At 43.4% G+C, this 22,744-nt stretch overlaps 1 protein-coding gene across 1 annotated transcript in view; it reads left to right on the top strand.

Annotated features, from left to right (window-relative positions):
• The window catches only part of SPTBN5 (spectrin beta, non-erythrocytic 5), a 174,998-nt gene that overhangs the window by 83,966 nt on the left and 68,288 nt on the right, over positions 1–22,744 (top strand). The window contains exons 34-38 of the mRNA XM_019519061.1: positions 8,682–8,786; positions 10,566–10,751; positions 17,356–17,511; positions 18,765–18,956; positions 20,877–20,972. Coding sequence (XP_019374606.1) covers positions 8,682–8,786; positions 10,566–10,751; positions 17,356–17,511; positions 18,765–18,956; positions 20,877–20,972 — 735 coding nt within the window. The remainder of the gene's footprint in view (positions 1–8,681; positions 8,787–10,565; positions 10,752–17,355; positions 17,512–18,764; positions 18,957–20,876; positions 20,973–22,744) is intronic.

The following is a 22,744-nucleotide window of genomic DNA, read 5'->3' as shown; positions in this document are numbered from 1 at the left end:
CAAGTCCTGTTCTTAATTTATTAAAACAGGTTTGGGAATTTGTTGCCTGCTCTTGCTCCAAGTGGGGTTTCTGCCTGTTGTATTCAATAGTCATTGTATAAAATGGATAGACAGCAGTGGGGTACCTTGGGACAAGGCCCTGGTCGAGAACTAGGGTCTGCTTCATTTCAAGAGTAGTGCCCATCTTACTGAGCCACATTTCCTCTAATTTACTCTTCTTCTGTTTTGCATGTCTCTCGCTCTCTCTCTGGGTCTTCTCTAACAGGAGAGAGAGAGGGTGCTCTTATCCCAGCACCTGGTGGTTAGGGCATTTTTCTGGTTAAGTGGAAACTGTAAGGTTCAAACTACTGCTGAGTGAGAAGGGGCCTAGAATCTGAGGGTATCTGTGCACAAGCACGGAGCCCTGCTATGATGCGCTGTACAGTAATTACTTGACTAAAATGAGTCTGGGGGAACATGGTAATTACTGCACTCCAGCATCCTCTAGCATCCCATGTATCAGGATCCCCACACTTCAAAATGGCAGCAGGGGAACTTAGAGCTCATCAAACAAGCTTTAGTTCACGTGCCTCCACTGCCACTTGTGTACCAGCATCCCTGCACTTCAAAGACACTGCAGTGCTTTAATTACAGGAGCTCTTGGAACCACTCTAATTAAAGCACTGCACCCCCACCACCATCACCCCCACCCCTGGAGCACATGTAAAAGTGCCCTTAGTCTCCTTGGGCAAGTGTCCAAACCACTAGGTCATTGGACCTCCTACCACTATTTTTCTTCAGCTTAAAGTTGCATCTTCCAGTTTTAGCCATGCAAATGCTATATGCCCATTTAAGTGTGGAGCTGTATTTGCACAAGATTGGGTTCTAAATGATAGCACTGAAGCTACGATGCCCTTGTATGCAGAGTTCTTGTCTGGCAAATCTCCACGTCACTTCTGTTCTCTTATCTCTCTGTGGGAATTCCTCACCCAAATCTTGCCACGTATTCTGCTTCTGGACATCCATTTAAACAAAAGAAAAATATAGAGGGGTGTGCTAATGTCCTCTGCAGCTGGTGCCCTCTATCTACTGACAGCATGGCTGCATTTTGATTCATGAAGGGCATGGACAGCAGATCAGAATTAATTTTTTTAGCATTATAAGAAAAATAGACAAAGAATTTGCTCCATTCAAACAGAGCCCTTCAGTGCTAAAATGGGACTGTCTAGTGAGATGCATCCCCCTCAGCAAGTCAAGGAGGAATAAAAGAAAGTACTGGTTTAAACTGGTATTTCTGAGCAAGATTTTAACCAGAATAGTGTTGCCAAGGCTACAGGTGTGGACTCCCAAATCACTTTCACAAGGGGGAACATTGTCATTTGCTGGTCTTGGAACAGACAGAAGCGAACATGTGTTTTAGAAGAATTCCCATCAATCAGACAGATTTCAGCCCTTTCCCCACTTTTTCTGACCAGGTTTGTCTGGGCCATTACTTAGCAGCATCTGTTTTGCAGCAACACGTGTCTGCAGAATGGTCATGTGTCTCTGTATCATAGTAGTTTCATTCAGACCCTTGTTGTTGACAGTTTGTTTACACAGAACATGCTGTGTACATGTTCCACAAAGTTTCTCCCAGCTGCAAGGAGTAGGGGAAGGAAGAAAGTAACCGGCACTGAGTTTTAAACAAGAATTGCACTCTCATTCGTCCTCCGTGCCAGTGTGACAGGTTTGACTTCATGCCAGCATCTTATGTTACATCCAAGTTACTTAAATGTTCACAGGATTTCAGCAGGGTATAGTCTAGGATTGTTCTATGCTAAAGAAAATACAGCACATGTGGAGGAAATTAGACAAACATCTCTCTTTTTTTATTACTGAATTCTGTTGTGCCATTGCTTGGAATCATTGTAGGAAATTCGCTTAGGACTTGTGAACAGAGGTCTTGTAACTTTGAGTGCAGACAGGCAGCAACTGAAGAAGAAAAGAAAGGAAAACTTGCTCTATTTTTCAGCAGAAGAGGAGCTCTGTATTCTCTGCTTTCTTCTAAGCTCCTGAAGGCAACAGATGCTTTGCTCAGGTTAACTGCTTTGGGCTTTTTCACAAGCAAAGTAACAGCAAGTTCAAGGTCTGTCTCTGGCTAGCACTCTTGGCTCCCTCCTCCTCCGTCTGCAGTCTTACTATCAGAACACTCAGAGAGCAGAGACTCGCAGTCAGTAATTTATCTTTCAGCCCATCACACTCTCATATCACTTTGCAGATGGGAAAGGTGCTGGTGGTACTGGAGGTGTTGAAGGAATAGTGCTCTTTATTTTGAATGTGGATTTTTTTAGTTTATCATTTTTTTTCAGAAGAATGCTTATTAACCTCTTGCTCCTTCACATCAGAGGAAGAATGGAAATTTCCAGTGCCAAAGGAAAAAGGATTAGGAGTTTGTTTTAAAAGGAAGGGGAAAGGCAAGTTTCTGCGGCTTTAGTTTTACACAGGGTAAGACTAGGCTGCAGAATGTCATGCAGGGACCATTACTGCAAGCATTCATCTGCACCAATCTATGTTTCCACTGTGGAGGTGATGCTGTCTTCCAGTAGAGTGACCCCACCACCAACTTTCGAATCAGCTATACGGGACAAGCCTTTCCAAAAATGGCCATCGTCAGCATGGTATCTTCCAGGTAGTCAATCAGCAGCAGAAAATGTGCCAAGAAATGCCACCTCATCACCAAGCAGCATATCTTCTGGGGCTTACTGTTCAAGGTTAGACATCATCCTGGCTCATACAAATAGGAAGAGAGGTTTCAGGAAAGATCCCCAGTATGTTAATCCATCTGACATGACATCTAAGAGTTCCACGCTTCACAAAGATCCTCAGGGCAATGGACATAGGAGTTTTGGCCTTTGGTCTACACCTGCATCTTGTAAGCAATATTCAGTAAGAGATCAAAGTACCTGTCAATCTTCTACTGATAAAATTGGTCCCATGCAGCTTGCAATTTCTTTGCCTTCTGACGTCTCTTCCTTAAAAACTCCACTAAGCTGGACATCACGTCTGGATGTACCTCTTTCTGCCATTCCCGCTAGTTCACCACTCCACAGCAAAGGTCTGCCGGCAGCTCTGACACCTGGTCACTCAGTCTCACCCCAACATGGCTATAGTCAGTGCAACGTTCGAATCCCAGACCTCCATGCTTCAATGAATCTGTACATTTCAACTTGCAGCTTGACAATAAAGCCTTTTAGGGCTGATACCCCAGTAAGCAGTCATGCTTATTCAAGCATCCTGATGCCACAGCTGGAGAAGGTGTCTGCTAAATCAGCTGGTCTCCCAACAGGATCCCAGGTACCTAAACAAGGCTTTCCTTCAGCTGGGCCTCCAGCTCTTCAAATTACAAGATTTCATGTGACTTCCTCTGCTAAGTGCTCTGGTGTTCCTCAGCAAACAGCCTCCAGAGAGATATGGTTGTCACCAGCTGTGCTGACTGAAGGAAAAGGTTCTCCTGCTAGAAGTGAAGTCACTCAGACTGATTTCAATCCAGATTTGGTTGTCTTCCAGAACCATCCAGCATCTGGAACAAAGTTTGGGGAGGCTCCCTGTGATGGGCTAACACCGGCTCACCATAAGGTTTCCAAAATAACCCTGATACTTGCCACCCCTTGGACTACTGTACCTATCCAGGTGGTAAGGGAATTCAGAAAGAGTCAAACATCCACTGTATTTATCAGGACACATGATCCAGATGCAGCTGGCCCATCCCTTCACACTGTGGGGCCCGGGGCTGGCTTCTCTCTATCTGTGAATCCAGTTTGCTGTCCAAAATTGCTCTCTACTCAGAAACATTGGGCAACATGTGGCTTGAGGCCTTCCCTAGATGCTTGCATTGTAGGAGGCGTAGATCCTGACACTCTCTTAACAAACACACCGGCTTGCACTGCAAGCGCATCACACCGAGCTGGGGAAAGTGCGTGGTGTCCATCTATTGCTGTCAACATTGCCTCCTTTGGAGCTGGAAGGAGAGTGGTGAAGATTTCCATTCCATTCTAGGAACATTTGTAAACAGAACTTTGGGGCAGAAATAACTAAGCCATGTGGATTCATCCTCGTTTTCTTCTTCTGGGTATGCTCCTATTCCCTACAGATGACTTAACTGGTGGGGTGGACTTGTATATTTTATTTCTGTTTTGTTGTTGCTATGGCTGCAGTTAAGGAGGGATCCTACAAGGTGCTAAGCACTCTGATCTAATCCAACATAGCACATAAGCACATGCTTAACTCTAAGCATTTCTGTAGTCTCAGTAATAGCTCATGCTTAAAGTTAAACATGAAATTAAGTGCCTTGCAAAATCCCAGCCATAGTGCTCAGAGTCTTGCAGAACCAAGCCTGTAGAGCCAAGAATCATTTCTTCTTCTAGTTAGTCACTACAGCAATCTGTAAATAGCCTCAGGTTTTTTTCTTACTAATTTGTCGACATTTCCTGTGTTTCTAAAAGGTTAATTTCTTTAGTTTTTTAATTGTTAATCCTTGTTTTCTAAAATTAATACATTCAAGTACTCAGAAATTCTTTCCCCACCCTGTACCCTGAAAATGAGAGAGAGCTAGAGACTACTCTTTTGTGTGGGATACAAGGAATTCAGTCTCTGTATCCTGTGAAATTTGGAAATCCTGTCAGTGTCTTATTAATGAAACCTGGAAGAGCTGTAGGGGATTTAGTCTAAGTCTTCATGTAAAATATTTCATAAGTGAATATTTTATTAATAATTATATTGTAAAAAGTATTAGGATTCTGTTTTTTAACCTATAACTTCTGGGCTGGGTTCTTCTGATATATACCAGGGCTAAAAATCAAATATTGACAGAGCTCCATAAATTTCCTATGTGTATGTCAGTCGAACTCCATGTCTTATAGCTATATTCTTATATGTAAAAAATAAAATAAAATAAAAAGCATACAGTTGGAGGGTGGAAGGCTCATCTTTAAATATAAGCACATCTAAAGTACCTTGTGAGGCTTTAAAATATGTATATATTTTTATGAGCAACCTAGTGTGTCTTCTGCTTAAAATAAGGCATAGTGATGTAATTGTACCTTTTAACTGAATGTCATGCATAGTAAAAATAACTGAACAATAAACTGTGACTGTATTAAATGCATTTATTTACTTCTGCTAAAACAGATTCAGTCTTGTTGTTCTCTTTTAAAATATGCATTTTTAATGTACTTTTTTAATGACAAGTTAGTATCTGCATTTGCTTCCACCTACATTCATAGAGAATTTGGTCTTTGCTATGATGTTGCAGGGGCTTAAATGTGGTAGCAATTAGCCTCTTCTTGCTGTTAACTTGCACTTAGAATACTCACAGACTTCACTTGGTGTCTTGTGCAGAACAGGCGCAGCATTGGCCAAGTGTGGTAAGTAGAATACTTTAGAGCTGGTCACAGTTTGAAGAGATGAAGCTGAGATAGGGAGTGCTTCAAGAGTTTAATCAAGTGATGAATTACAATAGCTCCTGTTCCAAGGGGGAAAAATTATTAATTTGGCAAACTTCTTCTTAAGCTGAATCAGTTTCTAGTAAGTGTGCATGAACCCAAGGTTGTAGTGTCCTGAGAACGTCCTTATCCTAATCATTAAAATGTTTCCTCCAGGTTTTCTCAAAAACACTCTTATCTTTTTTGGCATGTGTTGTGCTTTCATAATCTGAACAGTTATTTTTATTGATATGATGGACCTAAATAGCTTCATATTTAGTATTGTTCTGCTCGGTGTTATTGGATGCCTTTTAGAATGACAGTATTGTTGAATTCATTTTCAGTGAACTGAGCAGCAGCGAAACTCCATTTGCAGTGGACTTGAAAGGCTCAGTGTTTTTCAGTGCTTTGCCTTCTTAATGAAAAGAAACACTTAAACAACCAAGTTATATCCCGAAAAGGGCCAAGTCCACTGTGTACCTTTAAAGTTTTTGCAAATTTTCTTTTTAAAATGAGGTTGTTTTATAGGAAATGTTCCAGTCTGCAGTACTTTTTGTAGCTGATAATTAAATTCCTGGTGGAGGCGATTCAGCACAGAACAGAAACAAACCTGAAAGTCTACACCCATTGTATGCAATGAGGGGCCTTGGGTAAACCTGTGGGTTACCTGGTCAGAACTATGCAGTGCAATGCATTTGAAATTAATATTTCTCATTAAAGGGAGAGGGGGAGGAGGAGGGCAGGTCGGGGACCTCTCACAGGCAGCCTTCTATTGCCAAAGAAAATGATGTAATTGGCAAAGGGCCAATGTCAGTCTAAGAGACAGTTTCCATTCTGCTTTCAGATTGGTGTAACAAATGCCTAATGGTAAAATGCTTCAATTCTCCTGATTTTTTTTAAAAATCTTTATATTAAGATTGCAATTTAAATTCACAAGGGAAAGTTTTTCACCACACACAAACTCCTCAAGCTTGGACATGCTTTCTTTCAACTGTACTTGCACTGTTGGTACCACCCCTATAATAGCAGAAGCTTGTAAGTCAATTCTCTTTTACTCTGCACTAAAAGTTAGCTGCACTACTTTGAGAGCCTGATCCAAGTCTTGTTGAAATCACTAAGACTGGAGCTGGGATCAGGTGCTTATCATTATATCTACATGGTACAATGCAGTTCTGTGCAAAGGTACCTTGTTCAGAGGTACTTCAGCTATTAGGAGGTATATAGCCACAATAACACAGCACTCTGCCTAACTTAATTAGCTCTGCTGCTATACTTCTTCCAGCTATGCTGCTTCTGGTTCCAGAACTTGCTTTTTTAAAGCTAGCTTAAGTATCTCTGCTTGGCACTGCCTTGTCCCACATAGTCCCTATCTCTGGTGTTAAAAATGACGTCACTTCGTTCCAGAGACAGATCAGTAGCATGTGTGTGTGCCAAAAAGCCCTATCAAAAAAGATTATTAAAAGACAAACAAACAGAATTTTTTTCTCTGAATATATGCCTAAAATGTAAGATAGAAGGAGCCAGAACAACATGGAATTCAAAACAGGGCTTTGGTTTAACAAGAAATAGTCCTTAATGATGAGGCAGCACCTTGTTTGTCCCAATGCTATCTATGGTGAACCCATTAAGAGCCTAGGCATACTGTCAGGAGGCCCTTGCAGCTAAAGTTGAGTGAGGGATGAGAATTAACCTTTCATACTTATGAATGGATTAGTATGGACTGCTGATATATCTGGATTGGATTCAATAGTGCTCTGGACAGTGTACTGTGTGCGCAAAATATTCATCTCAAATTATCTTCCAAAAATGAATTGGAACACAAGTCCAGGAATGGATCTCTCTGTCCAAAGATTTCATCATCAACAAAAGGTCTGGATTATACCATGTACATAAAATATTCCAGGTAAACCTCTCCTCTGGGAGTTGCAGTGAAGGATGAGAAGTTTGTTGGATGGTTCTTGCCAAGTAAATAGTTTTATAATTACTTTTCCAGTGTAACTCAGGAAGAATGTCCTTGCCCTGGTATATATAATGCTGCGATACCGATCATAATTAGAATATTTTGCAAATTATGTGAACTGTTTCTGGACGTTGTTTTTCCTATGCACATAGATGCTGTGCAAGACCAATTTGCCTGTGTTCCAGATCAGACTTCTTCCATGAGTGTTGACCTTCCTGTTGCTTCTGTAATTCCATTCTGTTTCTCCCCAACTCTTAATTCCTTTAAATTATGCCCAGGGTCTCAAATTTTTCTTCCATCATACTTTATCCAGATAGAGTTACTATGTGGAATTTCTCTTCCTCAGCCAAACACTTATGTTTCCATTACATTATGTGATGGGTTATGCAGTGCTGTATAAAACCTTTTAAGTTAAACCCCTTGTTGCAGCATTAGCTCCAGAAGTCTGCCCAGCCATGTTGTGGTTACCCCACTGTAAACCAGGCCAGCCACTAATCCTCTGTCACGCCGTGTCATAGCTGTCTCATCCATTGTGGGGGTTGTGCTGCTCTTCTCAGTCTCACTGAAAAGGAGAATGAACTAAATGACAGCTCATTCTAAAGAAATGCAACACATTACAAGAAGATTCCTTCATCAGTTTACTTTTGGTTGGTGGTAAGGCAGTAAAGGTGTTTATTATGTAATTGGAAAACTTGCACAGTTTCACTGTATTTGGAGATATCTACCCAGGCAGTTGATTCCCCTAAATACCTCCATAACTTATTGGACATACATGTGGTGCCAAAGAGCTGCAGATGAGGTACTTGGCAAGCAAATAACATCAGAAGTGAATTAAGCAGAGACCAGTTGCCTAAAAGCTGCTCCGCTATTCCAGACTAAAGTGTGTCTGAATCAGAGATTGATAGCACTAGCAAACAACTTCAACACTTGCATTTCCACACTCTTCACTTAGCTCTAAGAATGCATTATCATCATGCTTAACTCTTCCAGTACTCTACTGAACAGTAGTTAATAGGCCAAGCAGGGCAGGTGATAGGCAAGCTACCTCACACCTTTCTGTCAATGCGCAGATGCAGGCAATGCTACCATATCATCCTGGTAAGTTTTCTCTTGTATTGCTTAACATTCCCCAATTCGTTGTTTTGGGCCTGGTCCTTGCTGGTGCAAATTCTCAGTCATCCTATTAGTGTCTCACTTGAAAAAGCACTAAAATGCAATTTGGATTAATTCAATACTCACATCTAACAATGCTGTTCAGACAACTATTCAACTTTTGATTGCAGATTTATTTGAAAACCAGTGACCTGGAAGACTCGGTAGATGGGGTGGAACAACTGATCAGGAAACATGAGGCTTTTGAGAAGCTCCTGGCCTCACAGGATGAGAAGGTAAAAAACAAAGAGTACTTTATCAAGTACAAGGGAGGGGGTATTTTTTGCAAATGAAGCACAGAACCGTTGATTTAGGCTGGTATGCTTGAGCCAAACAAGCAGCGCTAGGAAGCCTTAATGGAAGTCTAGTGAAATAGGAAGTCTGTAACTCAGAGAAGCTTCAAACAGTGCCCTGGCTGTGCTGACAGGTAATATATAGGAAAATTACACTATGACTGGAATGCTGGGACTTACCAGATAAAATCTTAGAAAGAAGCTATATTATTGTTTGCTGGAAATAACTGAAATTCCTATTTTTCCTGCAAAAATACAATGGACATGTACAGCAAGTAAATAAAGTAGTTAACATAAAAGAGCAGAGGGAACAGGTTATTTAAATATATACACTGTGTTTACGTGTGAAATCAGTAATGACGTGGCTGGTGTATTTGCATTTCCCTGCCCTCTGTACAATAGAAGCAGAGCTGCTCAGCTGTGGGTAAGAGGCCCTATACTGCAAACAGCTAACTGAGTGTCTACTTTAACTCATAGTTACTAGGTAGCTCTTAAATAGGCATGATGTGCAGCACAGTGCCCAGAAATGCATTGTAGTACACCTTATTAAATTGTATTAGCTTGTTCCCATCTTTCACATAGACTAATGGCTTAAGTTAAGACATAAGTTGCAGCAAAATAGGATTAGATTGGATATCAGAAAAATAGGATTAGATTGGATATCAGAAAAAACTTAATCACTGTTAAAACAGTGAGGTAATGAAATAGACTGTTAGGGATGTTTTGGACTCTCCATCATCAATAGAAGTTTAGGTTAGATACTAGGAAAAAACTCTTTCACTAGGAGAGTAGCAAAGCACTGGAACAGGCTACCCAGAGAGGTTGTGGAATCTCCATCCTTGAAGGTTTTTAAGACTCAGGTAGACAAAGCCATAGTTGGGGATGGTCCTGCTTTGAGCAGGGGCTTAAACTAGATGAGCTCCTGGGGTCCCTTACAACCCTAATTTTCTATGTTTCTGTGAGATTGGACAGGCGTTGGCCAGGGATGATCTAGGAGTAGATATGCCTATGTTATACTGTGGGTATTTCCCATGATTTTGGACTTTGCTGATTACCACATGGGGCTAGAAGGGTTTTTCCCCACTCCTACTGCTACATGTCAAGATGTTGGGGGGTTTTTTCAACTTTCCTCAGCAGCATTTGGGGTTGGCTGCAGCCAAGGCTGGGGATTTTGACTAGTATGTGCCAATGATTCTTCTGGGACTTAAACTCTGATGTTCCTGGCTAGAGGATCTTGCCCCCCCACCTTCACCCCCAGCTTAGGGTCAGACCAATTGCCATATTTGGCGTCAGGAAGGAATTTTACCCCATGATCAAATTGGTGCAGACTGTGAGGGGTTTTTCCTTCCTCTGTAGTGTGGGACATAGCCCTCTGCATATTTTAACAACCTTTGCAACAGCAGAACATTAACTGCGATGGTCCCCCTGGTTTACCAGTGGTTGTGTCAAGGTTGACTGTATAGTTTTGCTAATAAATTAGACAATGAATTTGTATAGGGTGGTTTGGATAGGGATAATCATGCCTCAGGCAGGAGGTTGGACTTGGTGACCTCTTGAGGTCCCTTCCAGCCCTACTTCTTTATGATCCTCCGTTTCTCCTTGCTTCCCTGCCTCTCCAAGGATTCAAAGAGATTCTTTTCAGGTGGGAGAAAGAAAGAAGCCTTTCTTGTTGTTTCCTTTCATATTGGCCAGACTGTGATTTCCGATTTGTTTTCCTTTTAGGTGACTTCTCTTCAGGACCAGGCCAGCAGACTCCTGAAGGAAGGTGGATTAGGACGGATACAGATTCAGCACAAACTGAGCTCCATACTAGACAGAAGGCGTCGGATCAAAGAGCTGTCCCAAAGTAGGCACGAAAAACTGCAGACTTCACTTCTTCTTGTGGTCTTCTATCAGAATCTGGCAGAGGTAAGACAGCTTCTGTCAGAATCTGGCAGAGATTTGTGACCAGATTAGGGAGTCTCCTCACTCTGAAAGATCTCAGTGTGTGTGCCTGCTCCTAAGACTAATCAAATAAGTATTTAATTATTTCACCAAATTCCTATTTCTTGGCAGTGGTTCTTTCCATTGGAACCACAGCTCATGCTCTTTTTACAAAATGTGTGATAGCAAGTGCTTATTTATGTAAGCAAATGCTGTCCTTGAATTTGCCAGTCAAGTGTTTGGGTCAAATCCTGACATGGCCCTGGCAACTGCAATGCGGAGTTGTCCTCTGCTCCTCAATTCCTCTCACTGGTGCAGGATTCAGTGAAGCAGGCTGAGGAAGCAAATAGTTGGGTAGTGCTGTTACTTTAAATGGAGCAATGCATCTCTGACTAATGGCTCAACCACCACAGACATGCTTTTTGGTTAAGGGATTGACAGTGCCCAATTGATCTATAGTCAGTACTGTAACTAAAAATGAATAAGCTGGGCACCAGCCCCTGGTGCTGATTTAGAGGAAGCACCAGAATGGCAGCCCCCATGGAGCCCCAACTACAGCAGCAGTGGCCTGCGTGTCAGGAGCTCGCATGGAGGTGGCATCATGGGCACTGAGGAAAGACTCCCTAGTGGCATACTCATCCCTTGCTCTCTGGTTCTCAGCATCTCCTCTCTCCCACCCAGGATGCCAAAATTCCTAGTTATGCCTCTGGATACAGTCCATTCAGTAATGTACATCCCACCCCACAGCTCCCTTTGAGCATTATGTTGCCATCTTTCTTGGCATAGGTGCTGGGGAAGGGGCTCCCACTCCCTGCTGTCCTAACCCATAGCACAGCACAGGACTGGGCCCTATGTCACAAGAAACCTTGGGTTTTTTAATCAGTTTCCTCCTGCCACCTGTTTCATTCAGGGAGTTGCAACAAGGAGGTTTTATGCCAGAGTCGCTCTTTACCTACCTGTCTAATCAGGGTTTTATATTTCTGCCTACCACTGTAGAACTTGAGTACCACTAAGTAATTAGTAAAAATACCCTCTCACAATGGTCTCTATCTCCTTTCCCAGGGAGCAATGAGGTTTTGGGAGCATTTGTACATGGCGAAAGTTGACTTGGAGAAGCGTGTGGCACTTTTGCTTTGAGTGCAGTGAGACCCACTGTCGCTTGTTTTCCTTGTGAGGGAGTGAGCTCCCTACCCTTAAGTCCAGCTCCTGTAGAAGTCCTGTCCCTTGCAGTCACAAACCATCCTTGCTGGTGCACAGAATTCTTGTTCAGTGGAACACAGCAGGTCATGGTCTTGGGGGAGAGGCAACTTTTTGAATAATTAAAGCTTACTGAATGGAGAATTTTGCAAGCTGGGATGGAGAACTGCATTCTGAATTTATATGGGGGACAGCACAGAGAGCAGAGCATCGGAAGGATTTGGTCTTTTTAAAAGATAGGCTGATGCATTTTCATAGCATGCAGTTTCATTTTCAGAAGGAAAATTGTAGCAGGGAATTCTGGAGATCACAGCTATGTGGATTACAGGACAGAGCACATTCTTCTAGGGCAGATGATACTTACCTGGCAGGGGAGATACAATCACAAAAGTGAGTTTCGAGGGTAAGGCTCATCTACTGCACTCTGAGGATGCTGACCCGTTCATTTTCACCAAATGGAAGTGGGCATCTGTTTCCTGCCATAGCTATTTGAGCATCCGGTGGTAGTGAGGAGTTGATAATCTTCCATAATGACTTGTAATATCTCAAAGTCTGCATACCATCCTTAAAGACTCAGGAAAAAGAGGATTAAGAATGCAATTATTTTAATTTGGAGGAACGAGCACAAAGGTCAAAGTCAGGAGGACCTGCAGTTTGATACTGGCTCTGCCACTAACTCACCATGTGCAAGTCCCTTCTTCATTCTTTCTGATTCCCCATATATGCAGGAGATTAATAATATTGCCTGTCTATCTCATAGAGGCATGGTGACAAATAGATAGTAGCGATACAGTGCCTGGAACTTGTTAAGTTCCATTATAAATAATGTGTTTAATTTACCAAAAGTTTGCTCACCCTGGGCTCATTTACATATGCGTGCTTTTAAACACATTCTGTCTATATTTGTTTTAAAAAATCTCACCAGAAATTAGGCTGTTCCCATCTACATGTAGTGGGTAAAATCGTAGCCCCTTTTAAATCAATTGGAGCTTTGCTGTCAACTTCAATGCAACTAGAATTCCACCCCATCCCAAGTCAACCCATTGCATACAGGGGGCCTGGGAAAATGGATCAGCTTTGTTGTGCGTCCCCAAGGACAGCTGAGTCAGAATCTTAGGGAGCAAGAGAGGGGGAAGACCTCTCACTGTCTAGATCCTTTCTACTGAAACCTGAGAGCAGTCAAAATCACTGAGAATGGTAGGTAAAGACACACAGAAGTGGCTGTTAAATTAAGAGGTTAAAATGCTTCACCTTTTCCACCAGAAGATCCTAGCAGTGGTCCTGTTAAAGTCTGTCATTACACCACATGCTTAATATTAGAAAGGGGGAGAGAACCCCTAGTGAGTTACCATAACTGATCCACTGGCAACCTGGTCTGCCTGCTCAGAAAAGACTCTCCTACTGAAATGAAGAGACGCCTAAGTGTCCTTTGAGTGTTAATGTGTAGCTGTGTAATGAGAGAAGTCCCTAGCTTGTGAGGAGGGGGAGAGAGCAAGTGCATTGGTAATGAAAGCAACAGATGACAGCTTGCCCTCCTGGGCAACCTTGACACAAGTTTCTTCTTGGAATCCCTGAATGTGCTCCTGGGGGTGGGGAACTATTTTCTGGAAGGGGTAGGTAAACAGGCACTGTCGTTGTTCCTGTGTACAGATTTCAGTAGCTGAAAAAAAGCTTCAAATAAGTCATTAACAAAGAAGAATCACCCAGTGACTGATTCCAGTGTAAATCAGTGCAGTTCTTCAAAGGCAAATGATCCTGTGCTTAGGGGCAGAAATTGACCTCAGTGTGCTGTCCTTGCACAATCCAAACTGAAGTGCACTCAGTGCTTTGAGGTCTACAGAATCAGTTAAAATGTGTGCTGTTTTCAGTTCTCAGTGCTCTGACAGAAAGATATTTCCTTCACAACCAGAAGCTAAAATAAGCATTTTTGTTTTTCACTTGAGACAAACTGAAGTTTATCCCTTTGCCTGTTTTATTCTGCTTGGCTTTTGTCTAAACCCCCCACAAGAAAGGCAAGAGAATTTGAGAGGCATAACTATAATAAGCTCCGCCTGAAAACTTGTTCTCATTTTTTGCTTGCTTACCTTACATCATTTGCAAATGTGATAACAGAAAACATCTAGAAGACAGGAGGGGGTTCCCCTCACAATCTTAATGGTAATGACCTACAACTGCAAATGTGACATATGCAAGGAGGAACAGTCGACCAGAATGACACAAGTTACAGACATAAACAAGTGTAGTTACTCTCTTTTTGAACACATGCATCCTACTGTAGCATAAAATGATGACAGCGTAGTTGCAAGCAAAACATATCCCAATGAAAAAAGGTCCTAACACTTGTATGTGAGAATGGGGCTCAAAAATAATTAACAGGGTACCAAAGGGGGGCTGCTTATTGGAGATCTTACAGTACTTTTCACACTTACCTAGTTGAACTGAAAAAAAATAATGAGTATTTAAAACGTACTGGGGTAAATTACCTAGAGTACCTTAGGAGTTACTAGGAAAAGTGTCATTAATACTTTCCACTTCTATAAGGCTTTACATTTGAAAATCTCTAATGTGGACATCTCTAGTTGCTTAATATTAATCCTATCAGCCTTGCAAGACCTGTTTAGAACAAATATTTTATAGAGGAGGAGACAAAGGCACAAAGTTTTAAGTGATTTAAAGACCACAAAATAGGTCAATAATTGAGACCAGAAAAAGAGCCCAAGAGCTTCCAGCCCTTTGCTCTAACAAACAGAACAGCTCGCCATCACTAATGCAGTGCAAGCTAGTGGACTCCCTTCTAGTGCCAGTGAACCCTCTGCAGCCACTCTTTACAGTCAAGCTGTTGGCAATTGAGACAGGCTTGTGGCCACAGAGCAACCATGACATCCCCTGGTAGCCTTGTGGCTCCTGCCCAGCTCGGACTCTGTTCCCTGAGTGTGCCGCTATGAAAGATTGCTAGACTGCTTGCCCACCATGCCTTGTTCTTCTTCTTAAAGGTTGGTTAAAGAAGGCTTCCCTTAGGCCATTGAGTGAGCCTTAATCCTAACAGTTCCCCACCGGATCTCTCTCGGACCCCACTAATCTCAGTCCAGTCCTCAGGACTGTTAGGTCCCTTTCAGCCTGACTATGCCTTTGTAGGGCACCTGTAGCCTCATGGGAAAATTGCATGGTTCTGTTCCTCCCCTGCACCATGCCCCAAGCCTCACAGGTGTTATCACTATGATGTTCAGTTCACACATTTGGCCTCTTTTGGTTCCCAGGGCCCCCGGTCTGACTTCCAGCCCCTCTCAGACTCATGGGCCCCTCTCCAGGCTTTACCTTAGGCTGGGGCCAGGTGGGGCAGCACTTGGAGGGGCCTGGGGGAGTCAGCAGGGGATGGGGCCAGGCAGGGTCCCCCCATGGTCTCCTCCCCACTTCTTCAGCCCCACCTACTTACCAGCATGTAGCCCAGGCCCAGCTCCCTGCTATGGAGAGTGGGAACTGCGTGAGTCTCTGAATCGATTCGGAGGCTTCCAATTCTATTCAAACCTTTTAATGGGTCTCCCTATTCGATTCAGATATTTGGCCCCTAACTTGGGCCAAATCTCCTCCAAATCAGATCAGCTACCAAATTTTCGCACAGCCCTACTCTCTAGGCCTTTGCACCACGAGCTGGGCCCCACTCTTAGCCCCTGCTGAGCTGCTGGCCTTTTAAGTAAACCTTGCCTGCCCTTGTAGGCCTCCAGGCAAAACTGCTAGTACAACTTAATGATGAACATCTGGTCTCTGGCAAGCTCTCAAGCCTTCTCTAGGCTAAACATAAAACAGAGCCCCTCACGCTGCTTGCTCCCTTAGGCTAGGGACAGACATTCAGAAAGCCTGATCCTGAATTGATTTAATGTTTGCAGGTTAGCCTAACCTAGCTAGGCTGAACCGGTTTGTAACTGGACAGGCATTCTCTCTGGACTGAGGAAATTCAGGCATATGCCTGCAGTGACTCAGGCTAGAAGCTGGGGGACAATAGAGAAGCCCTCGCTTCCCTTGTACAATGCTGAGCTGAGGGGGGCGTGGCTATGCCCCAGCTAGGATGCTTTGATTAAGGAGATCTGCCTGCACCATCCCAGGCTTTTCCCCACTGGCTGCTCAAGGGTCCGGAGTGTTGCCAGCCCCCTGCTAGATCTCTGAGGTGGGGGGGTGCAGTGCATTCATCTGCTGAAGATACAGAGCTTTTTCAATCTCCCTCCCTGCTTCTTTATTTTGTCTGCAGCAAACTAGCAGACAAGCAAGCCAGCAGGGGGATGATAACAGTGTTTATCACCTCATCAGCAAAACAATAGCCTCTCTCCATTAGTTCAAACTCTTCTTAAACAGTTTACAAGCTGACCTGTTGATTAGCTCCAAAAAGCCTTAAGTGGTCACTGTTCTGTCTGCCTGCCCCAGTGAAATTGGAGAGATACATACACACAGACACCTCTTGGCATTAGCTAGCATACCACATGCCTAGAGTCCATGGGGCTGCGGTCTGTGCTGTGGGAGATGGGAGGGAGGAAGAGGTAGGGTATTCCTGCTTGAGCAGTGAGGGAAGCCAGGCAGGTCCTGCTGTTCCTGCAGTCTCTGTCAGAGGTCCAGCCAGGGAGCAGAGAGGAGGGGCCGGCTCTGTTGTGGAGCAGAGCCCCACTCAGCCTAGAAAGCACGCTGGGATGCTGGGGGAGTCTGGTTTATTTTAAACCAGCTAGGGGTCTGGGACAGACATTGCATAAACCGATTTGACCCAAATCAGTTAAGTCTGATACTACATTTTAGCGGGTTTATCTCAAACCAGTTTCAGCCATTTTCAAACTGGTTTATGTGCAGTGAACATCTGTTCTGTTACAGGTTTCAACCAGTTTCTGATCACTTAAACCAATTTATGTATAACGTCTGTCTCTAGCCTTAAAGGAGCAGGCACATCCCAGTGCCCTGCTATAGCAATAAATAATTCTATGCAAGACGGCCTCAAGAGAGGGCTTATGAGGTCCCAGGCTGGCTTTTTCCTAGGCTGAGATGTTTCTGGTTGTACTTCCTTGAGAAATTTAATGTTGTTGAAAGATCCTTGCCTCATGACAGAAAAAGATCCTTTATCAGTAATCTGGGGTAGAATCTCTTTCTGACGCATGATTGCATCTAATTCCATTTATAACGTGAGATAGAAGAAAAATTGTATCCAAGCAAGTGTTCGTATTTTTCCTAAAATCATTTCAGAGACTTGTCATTCTGCTCCACTTTTGCTAATAACTCCCCTTGACACTGCCTTCCCTAGGCAAAGGCAGTTTCACAGGACAGTGTTTTAGGTCCTTGGAGGGGGCTCTGAGATTAGGAGAGGAAGGATAATAGCTTTTGGGTTTCATGTTAATTCTGCTGCTCCCCTCTGCTGCAGGCAGAGGTCTGGATTGGAGAGCGCATGAAGAAACTGCAGGACCCTTCCATCCAAGATCCCAGCAGCCTACAAGACAAAATGAAGCTGCTGCAGAAACATCAGGTGTTTGAGGCAGAGATTTTAGCTAATGAGGAGATCATCACAGCCGTGAACAAGGTAATGCCAAACTCTGGAGCCATTATACAGATTATTTAAGGTTCTGTCTGCAGGAGGACAGGTGGAAAGAGTTCAAAATGACTGTTAATCATTCCCTTGGTTTGTGCTGATGTTCCATCCCCCTCCAGAGACTGGGTGACAAGGACCCAAGTAATATTCCATAGGGGTGACTAAAATGGTGTTAATTCACAAAGGACTTCCCTGTTTCCTTAAGCTAGAAATAAGCCTTGCCAAATGAAGTGGATCCACTGTGCTGTGATGTGTTGCAACACAGCTAATCTGCTCCATTGGGTCAAACACATGTCACCCCTTGTGCCACCTGTTGATGCTGCAGGAAAAGGGGTGATGTGTTCTCCAGGGGCTTCAGGGGCCTGATCCTCTGCATCCTAGGAATTTCTAGGCAGGATAAGATACCCTAAACCCTGTGATCACCTGTCTGGCTTTCCCCACTTACCCAAATACATCCCCAAAATCTCTGGGGGCCCATTTGGGTAGGTGGGGAAAGCCTGGGCTTCCCTGCTTGGCCAAATTCATCCCTGTGGTGTGTCTCACTAAACAGGCAAAATTGGGGTTTCCCTGCTTACCCAGACCTGTCTCCAGGATCTTCAGGGACCTGCCTAAGTAAGCAGGGAAAGTTGGGGTTTCTCTGATTATCTAGACCTGCCCCTAGGATCTCCTGCCTTAGGCAGCTGGAAAGCGTGGGCAGCTCAGGCTGCCCACACTCTCCCACCACAGAGCTAATAGATCCCACTGCAATAAGCCAGCATAATTTATTACCACGTTTTGCCGCATCACTGATTTGCCTGTGATGTGGCATGACAGAAGGGAGGGACACCTATTTTTATTACAGCACAGATGTAATGCTGGGTCACATCCATTTCTACCCTTACTTCTATGTGGAGAAAAACCACTTGTTTCCCTTACTAGGCTGAATCCTCCTAATCTAGGAAGGGAGACGTGAGTGTGAGTCATTCAGCTGGAGGCTGTGATTGTCTGAAATATTTTCCCTTGTGCTCCCATCCTCTAAATTTCATCTTGCCACTGGAAAATTCAAACCTGGATTTCTTCATTGTATCAGAATAGTGCAGATTTTTCTTCCAGTAGAAAGAAAAAAATAGGATGAGCAATAACAATTTAGGGAGGGTGACTTAAGTAAGATTTAGAGTTTGGGGAAAGGGTGTCTCTTATAAAGATCACGCAACTCTTACATCAGTTGTAAAATTACTTTCTAATTCCCCCATTCTGACATAAAGAAAGGTGAAGCCCTTGTTTCTCAAGGGCATCCCAAATCAGGGGAGATTCGTCGTCAGAACCGCATGCTTCAGGAACACTGGGAGAAGCTGAAGTGGGCTCTTGCTGCTCGCGGTAAGATGCTGGAGGACAGTCGGGACTTCCTGGAGTTTCTGCAGAAGGTAGACCAGGTGGAGGCCTGGATCAGGGACAAAGTAAGTTGACTCTGTTCTTTAACTGGGGAAAGCAGATTAAAGATGCTCTGTAAAGAACTGCCCTTTAGCAATGAACATTTGATGATGATATCATTTTTCAGTGCATTTTTAATCCTGGAAAATCTTAGTGCTGTAGGGAAACTTTAAGCAACTACAGAGACATTTCAATGTGTTTTAATGCCAAAATTGGAATTTGGCTAGGTCAGGGGCCAGAAACCTTAATTAAGCTGCAGGCCTAACAACACAGTTCCAGACCTGAGGTGTTGGGGGAGGAGGGGATTTTCCCTGTGCCCCTGTCAGCGCCATGCAGCTGGGAATAGCACCCACACCACTGCCACTTCTCCCAGCCTCCTGCTCCCTGGCAGCAGTGCAGGCACGAATCCAGCCTTTAGGGAGCTGCACTAGGGCTGGGCATCTGCAAACTTCATCCATGCTGTTGCATCTACTCCCTGCATCCCTCCACCCCTGGCTGCATTATGGGCACAACTGGAAGCTTCCTGGCCCCAGTGCAGCTCCCCACCTGCTGGAAGCTGCACCAGTACTGCATCTGGGGTGAGGGGGAAGCTGTGAGGAGACACGGCAGCAGCACAGATGTAGTCTGAAGAAATTGGGGGTGTACATCTATGAAACCATAGCCCAGTAGACTATGCACTGAGACCAGTGAGACAACTCTCCATAAGCAGGGAAAACCAGGCAGGTGCACCCAGGGTTCGAGGGGCACAGTCTTGCTAAGAAATTCCAGGGTTGTGCAGGATTGGGCCTCTCCAAGCCCCCAGAGCACCTGTTCAGGGTGTCTGGAGAGTGCAGGCAGATCCAGGCTGCCTGCACTCTTCTGCCAGAAAACACATAGAATTATGCTCTTAAATAGCAGCACAAATTGAAACCACATTCACTGTGTGCTTTTGGCACTTGTGGTGATGGACATCAGTTGGCTTAGCCTTTGCCACTATAAGCATTTGTATGGCAGCCCATAGGTGGCAAAAGGTGTTATTTGTTTCCACCTTTAGATTCAGCTGTTTTGTCATCATGATACCCAAGTTCCATTCCAAGCACTGTTTTCCCATCGTAGAAGTATGACTTGACTCCTGTGGTCCAAATGTATAACTTTATACTTGGTTATACTGAAGTGCACAAGTGTTACTATAGACTAGTATACAAATATTTTATACATGAAAGCAAGTTAATTGGTTGAACTTGCTATATTCTCTAAACATCTCTCTATAGCTACTCAGAGTTTCCATCACTGACAATCTCTGCTCAGTGGAATCCCAACATATGAAAACTATTCTGACTACGGAATAAGATGCACTGTTAAAGCTGGAGCTTAGGAGTACACAAAGATTCTAGGCATGCTGCAGGTCATGATTTAAGATGTCCTTATAGAGTATTATCAGAGAAACTTGCAAATTGGCCCCCACTGTAACCACAACCAACATTAACCAAATACAGAAATGCCTCACTATGTCCCTGAAATCCAGCCCAGTTTTTATGAGAAGAAAAGCAAATAGAGAAATGTATATGGGTTTCAAAGTAAAGGTCTGCTATTTTATGTCATTAATTAAGTACAGCCTTTAGATGGTGGGAACGTCACTTTATACCAGTATGTGCAAGAAACAGTACATTGTACACTGTACCAAAGCATTCAAGAATTCAGATGCGTTGGCAAGCAGAAAAGAGTTTGATAGGCTATTCAGGGTACAGAGAAAATATAACTTACAGTGATATTGAGTACCAGATATACAGAAACTCCATCATAATGGATATTGCATGCCTGGCATGTGACTTCAGAATGAATTAAATCAATTTTCCTTTCCTAACAAAAAGGTGAGCAATGAAAAAGGCTATTAACTTGCATTCTGAAGCTAAACAAAGACCATTTGTTAGCTGAATATCCACTTGACTACTTTTTCCTTTCTCCAGGAAGTGATGATTAATATTGGTGATGCTGGAAATGACTATGAGCACTGTGTGCAGCTCATGAAAAAGCTCAATGAATTCCGAGGCGCAGCATCAGGGGTAAGAAATGTTTTCCCTGGCTATTTCCACATACTTGGAATATATAAAGCCAAAATCTAGCTTTTCAGCACAAAAAGGCAGCAAAGTGGCTGGAGAAGTTTTATCATCTTTTGGGCAAAGAGAGCAGATGGTAGAATAGTGAGTTTTATGAGTTTAAAGACCAGTAGAATAGATATTATCTTGCTTTAAATCTCTCTCTATCTAATGCTTTGTGGCGTCTGAATGAAGCAGTCAAATTATTCCTAATGAAACCTGAAACTTCAGGTCCAGTAGCAATGAAGGAATTTCAGGTTTGAGTGCTAGTTTTTGAGTGAGTCTTAAATGATTTGCAATTTTGGATAGAAATTATGTAAACTGCCGTTGCTTTTACCCAAAATCAAGCAAAATTAAGTGGTTTCCAAGGTGTATCTACTTGGATTTGTTTGAACCTTTAACCCTATTCAGAATATCATGAACTGAGCCTCTGAAAGGAACTTACATGACCTATCCCCCATTTCCCTCCTTATTTGAAACGGCCAATTTTCTTGCATCTCTTAATTTAAACAGAGTATATTTGTATACCTTTTGTTGTATACTACACACATGGTTTATCACTAATTATAAGAACATCATAAGCATTTGGGAATACAGAGCAACACTTTACATATTGGATAACAGCAACGTGACAGGACAGCTGCCGGGTTCATCTTTCCATGCTGAGGTCTCTAGATCCTCCTTTGTGATGATGAGTCACTACAGCTGCCTTTCTCGCACCCCAGGGGGACTCTCTAACTTGGGCACAGAACTATTTGGAGTATTCATGAGCAGGCTCTGATTTGACACAGTGGCACACTAACTGCCTGCTTCAGCTTTCTTTGCTAAGAGCTCTGAGATCACCCTCTAGGCTCGGAAACTGTAACAGGGGCTCCTGGTATGACAATTTGAGGGAGTTTTCCTTTAACATTCTCCATCACCTTCACCATGTCTTCTTCTACTTTGTTGCCAAGTTATTTCAGAACATCTCACATTTTCTCTTCCTGTTCCTTCATCACAGAAGGAAAAACTCATATTGGACATTAAATGGCTTTCCTGAGATGTCTGACAGCTGTAGAGAGATCCTGGGCTTTCCTTTCTAGTGCTTTCCAACTCCTGTGAAAATGTCTTACTATTGGATTTGGGTTGAGAGCCAAAAGTCTCACTTCAGCTGTAGGAAAGCAGTGAAGTGAGACCAAAGAAGTCCAAAAGCAACCTCCACTAGCCCTTCAGTAGCTCATGGGCAAAACAAAATGTCTGATATAGATAGTGCCAGGGAAACAGAAGGACAGGGACATCAGGGGAGGAGAGAATGATATAGTATTGAAGTCGCTATAAGGTGATGTTCGGTGTCATTTTCTGCATTAGATAGCAGCAAATACAATGTTCCTACACCATAAAATGCATGTGCCCCCTGGGGAGTGGTTGGGACTGTGGAAACTGTGATGATCACCATTATAGCCATTAGGGCTGTGCGAAGGTTCGCTGACTTGATTCGGCTTGATTCAGTGGCTGAATCTCCAAATCCAAATCAAATCAGAGGACCCTTTAATCCCTCTGAATTGAATTGGAACCCTCTGAATTGATTCAGAGAGATTCAGAAAGATTTGGCGATTTGGACATAGACACAGCTTTAAATGTTTTTTCTACATACCTCTAGGTATCAGGTGGCTCAAGAATGCTGCGATGCTGGGGCACATGGAGTGTCCCACAGAAGCATGGGGGGCTCCCCAGCACACTTGGCAGCAGACCCAGAATTG

Source organism: Gavialis gangeticus, unplaced genomic scaffold (assembly GCF_001723915.1).
Source record: "Gavialis gangeticus isolate Ggan-Ray unplaced genomic scaffold, GavGan_comp1, whole genome shotgun sequence".
Taxonomy (NCBI): Eukaryota; Metazoa; Chordata; order Crocodylia; family Gavialidae; genus Gavialis; species Gavialis gangeticus.
The sequence above is the reverse complement of the archived record's forward strand: the minus strand, read 5'-3'. Positions and strand labels throughout refer to the sequence as shown.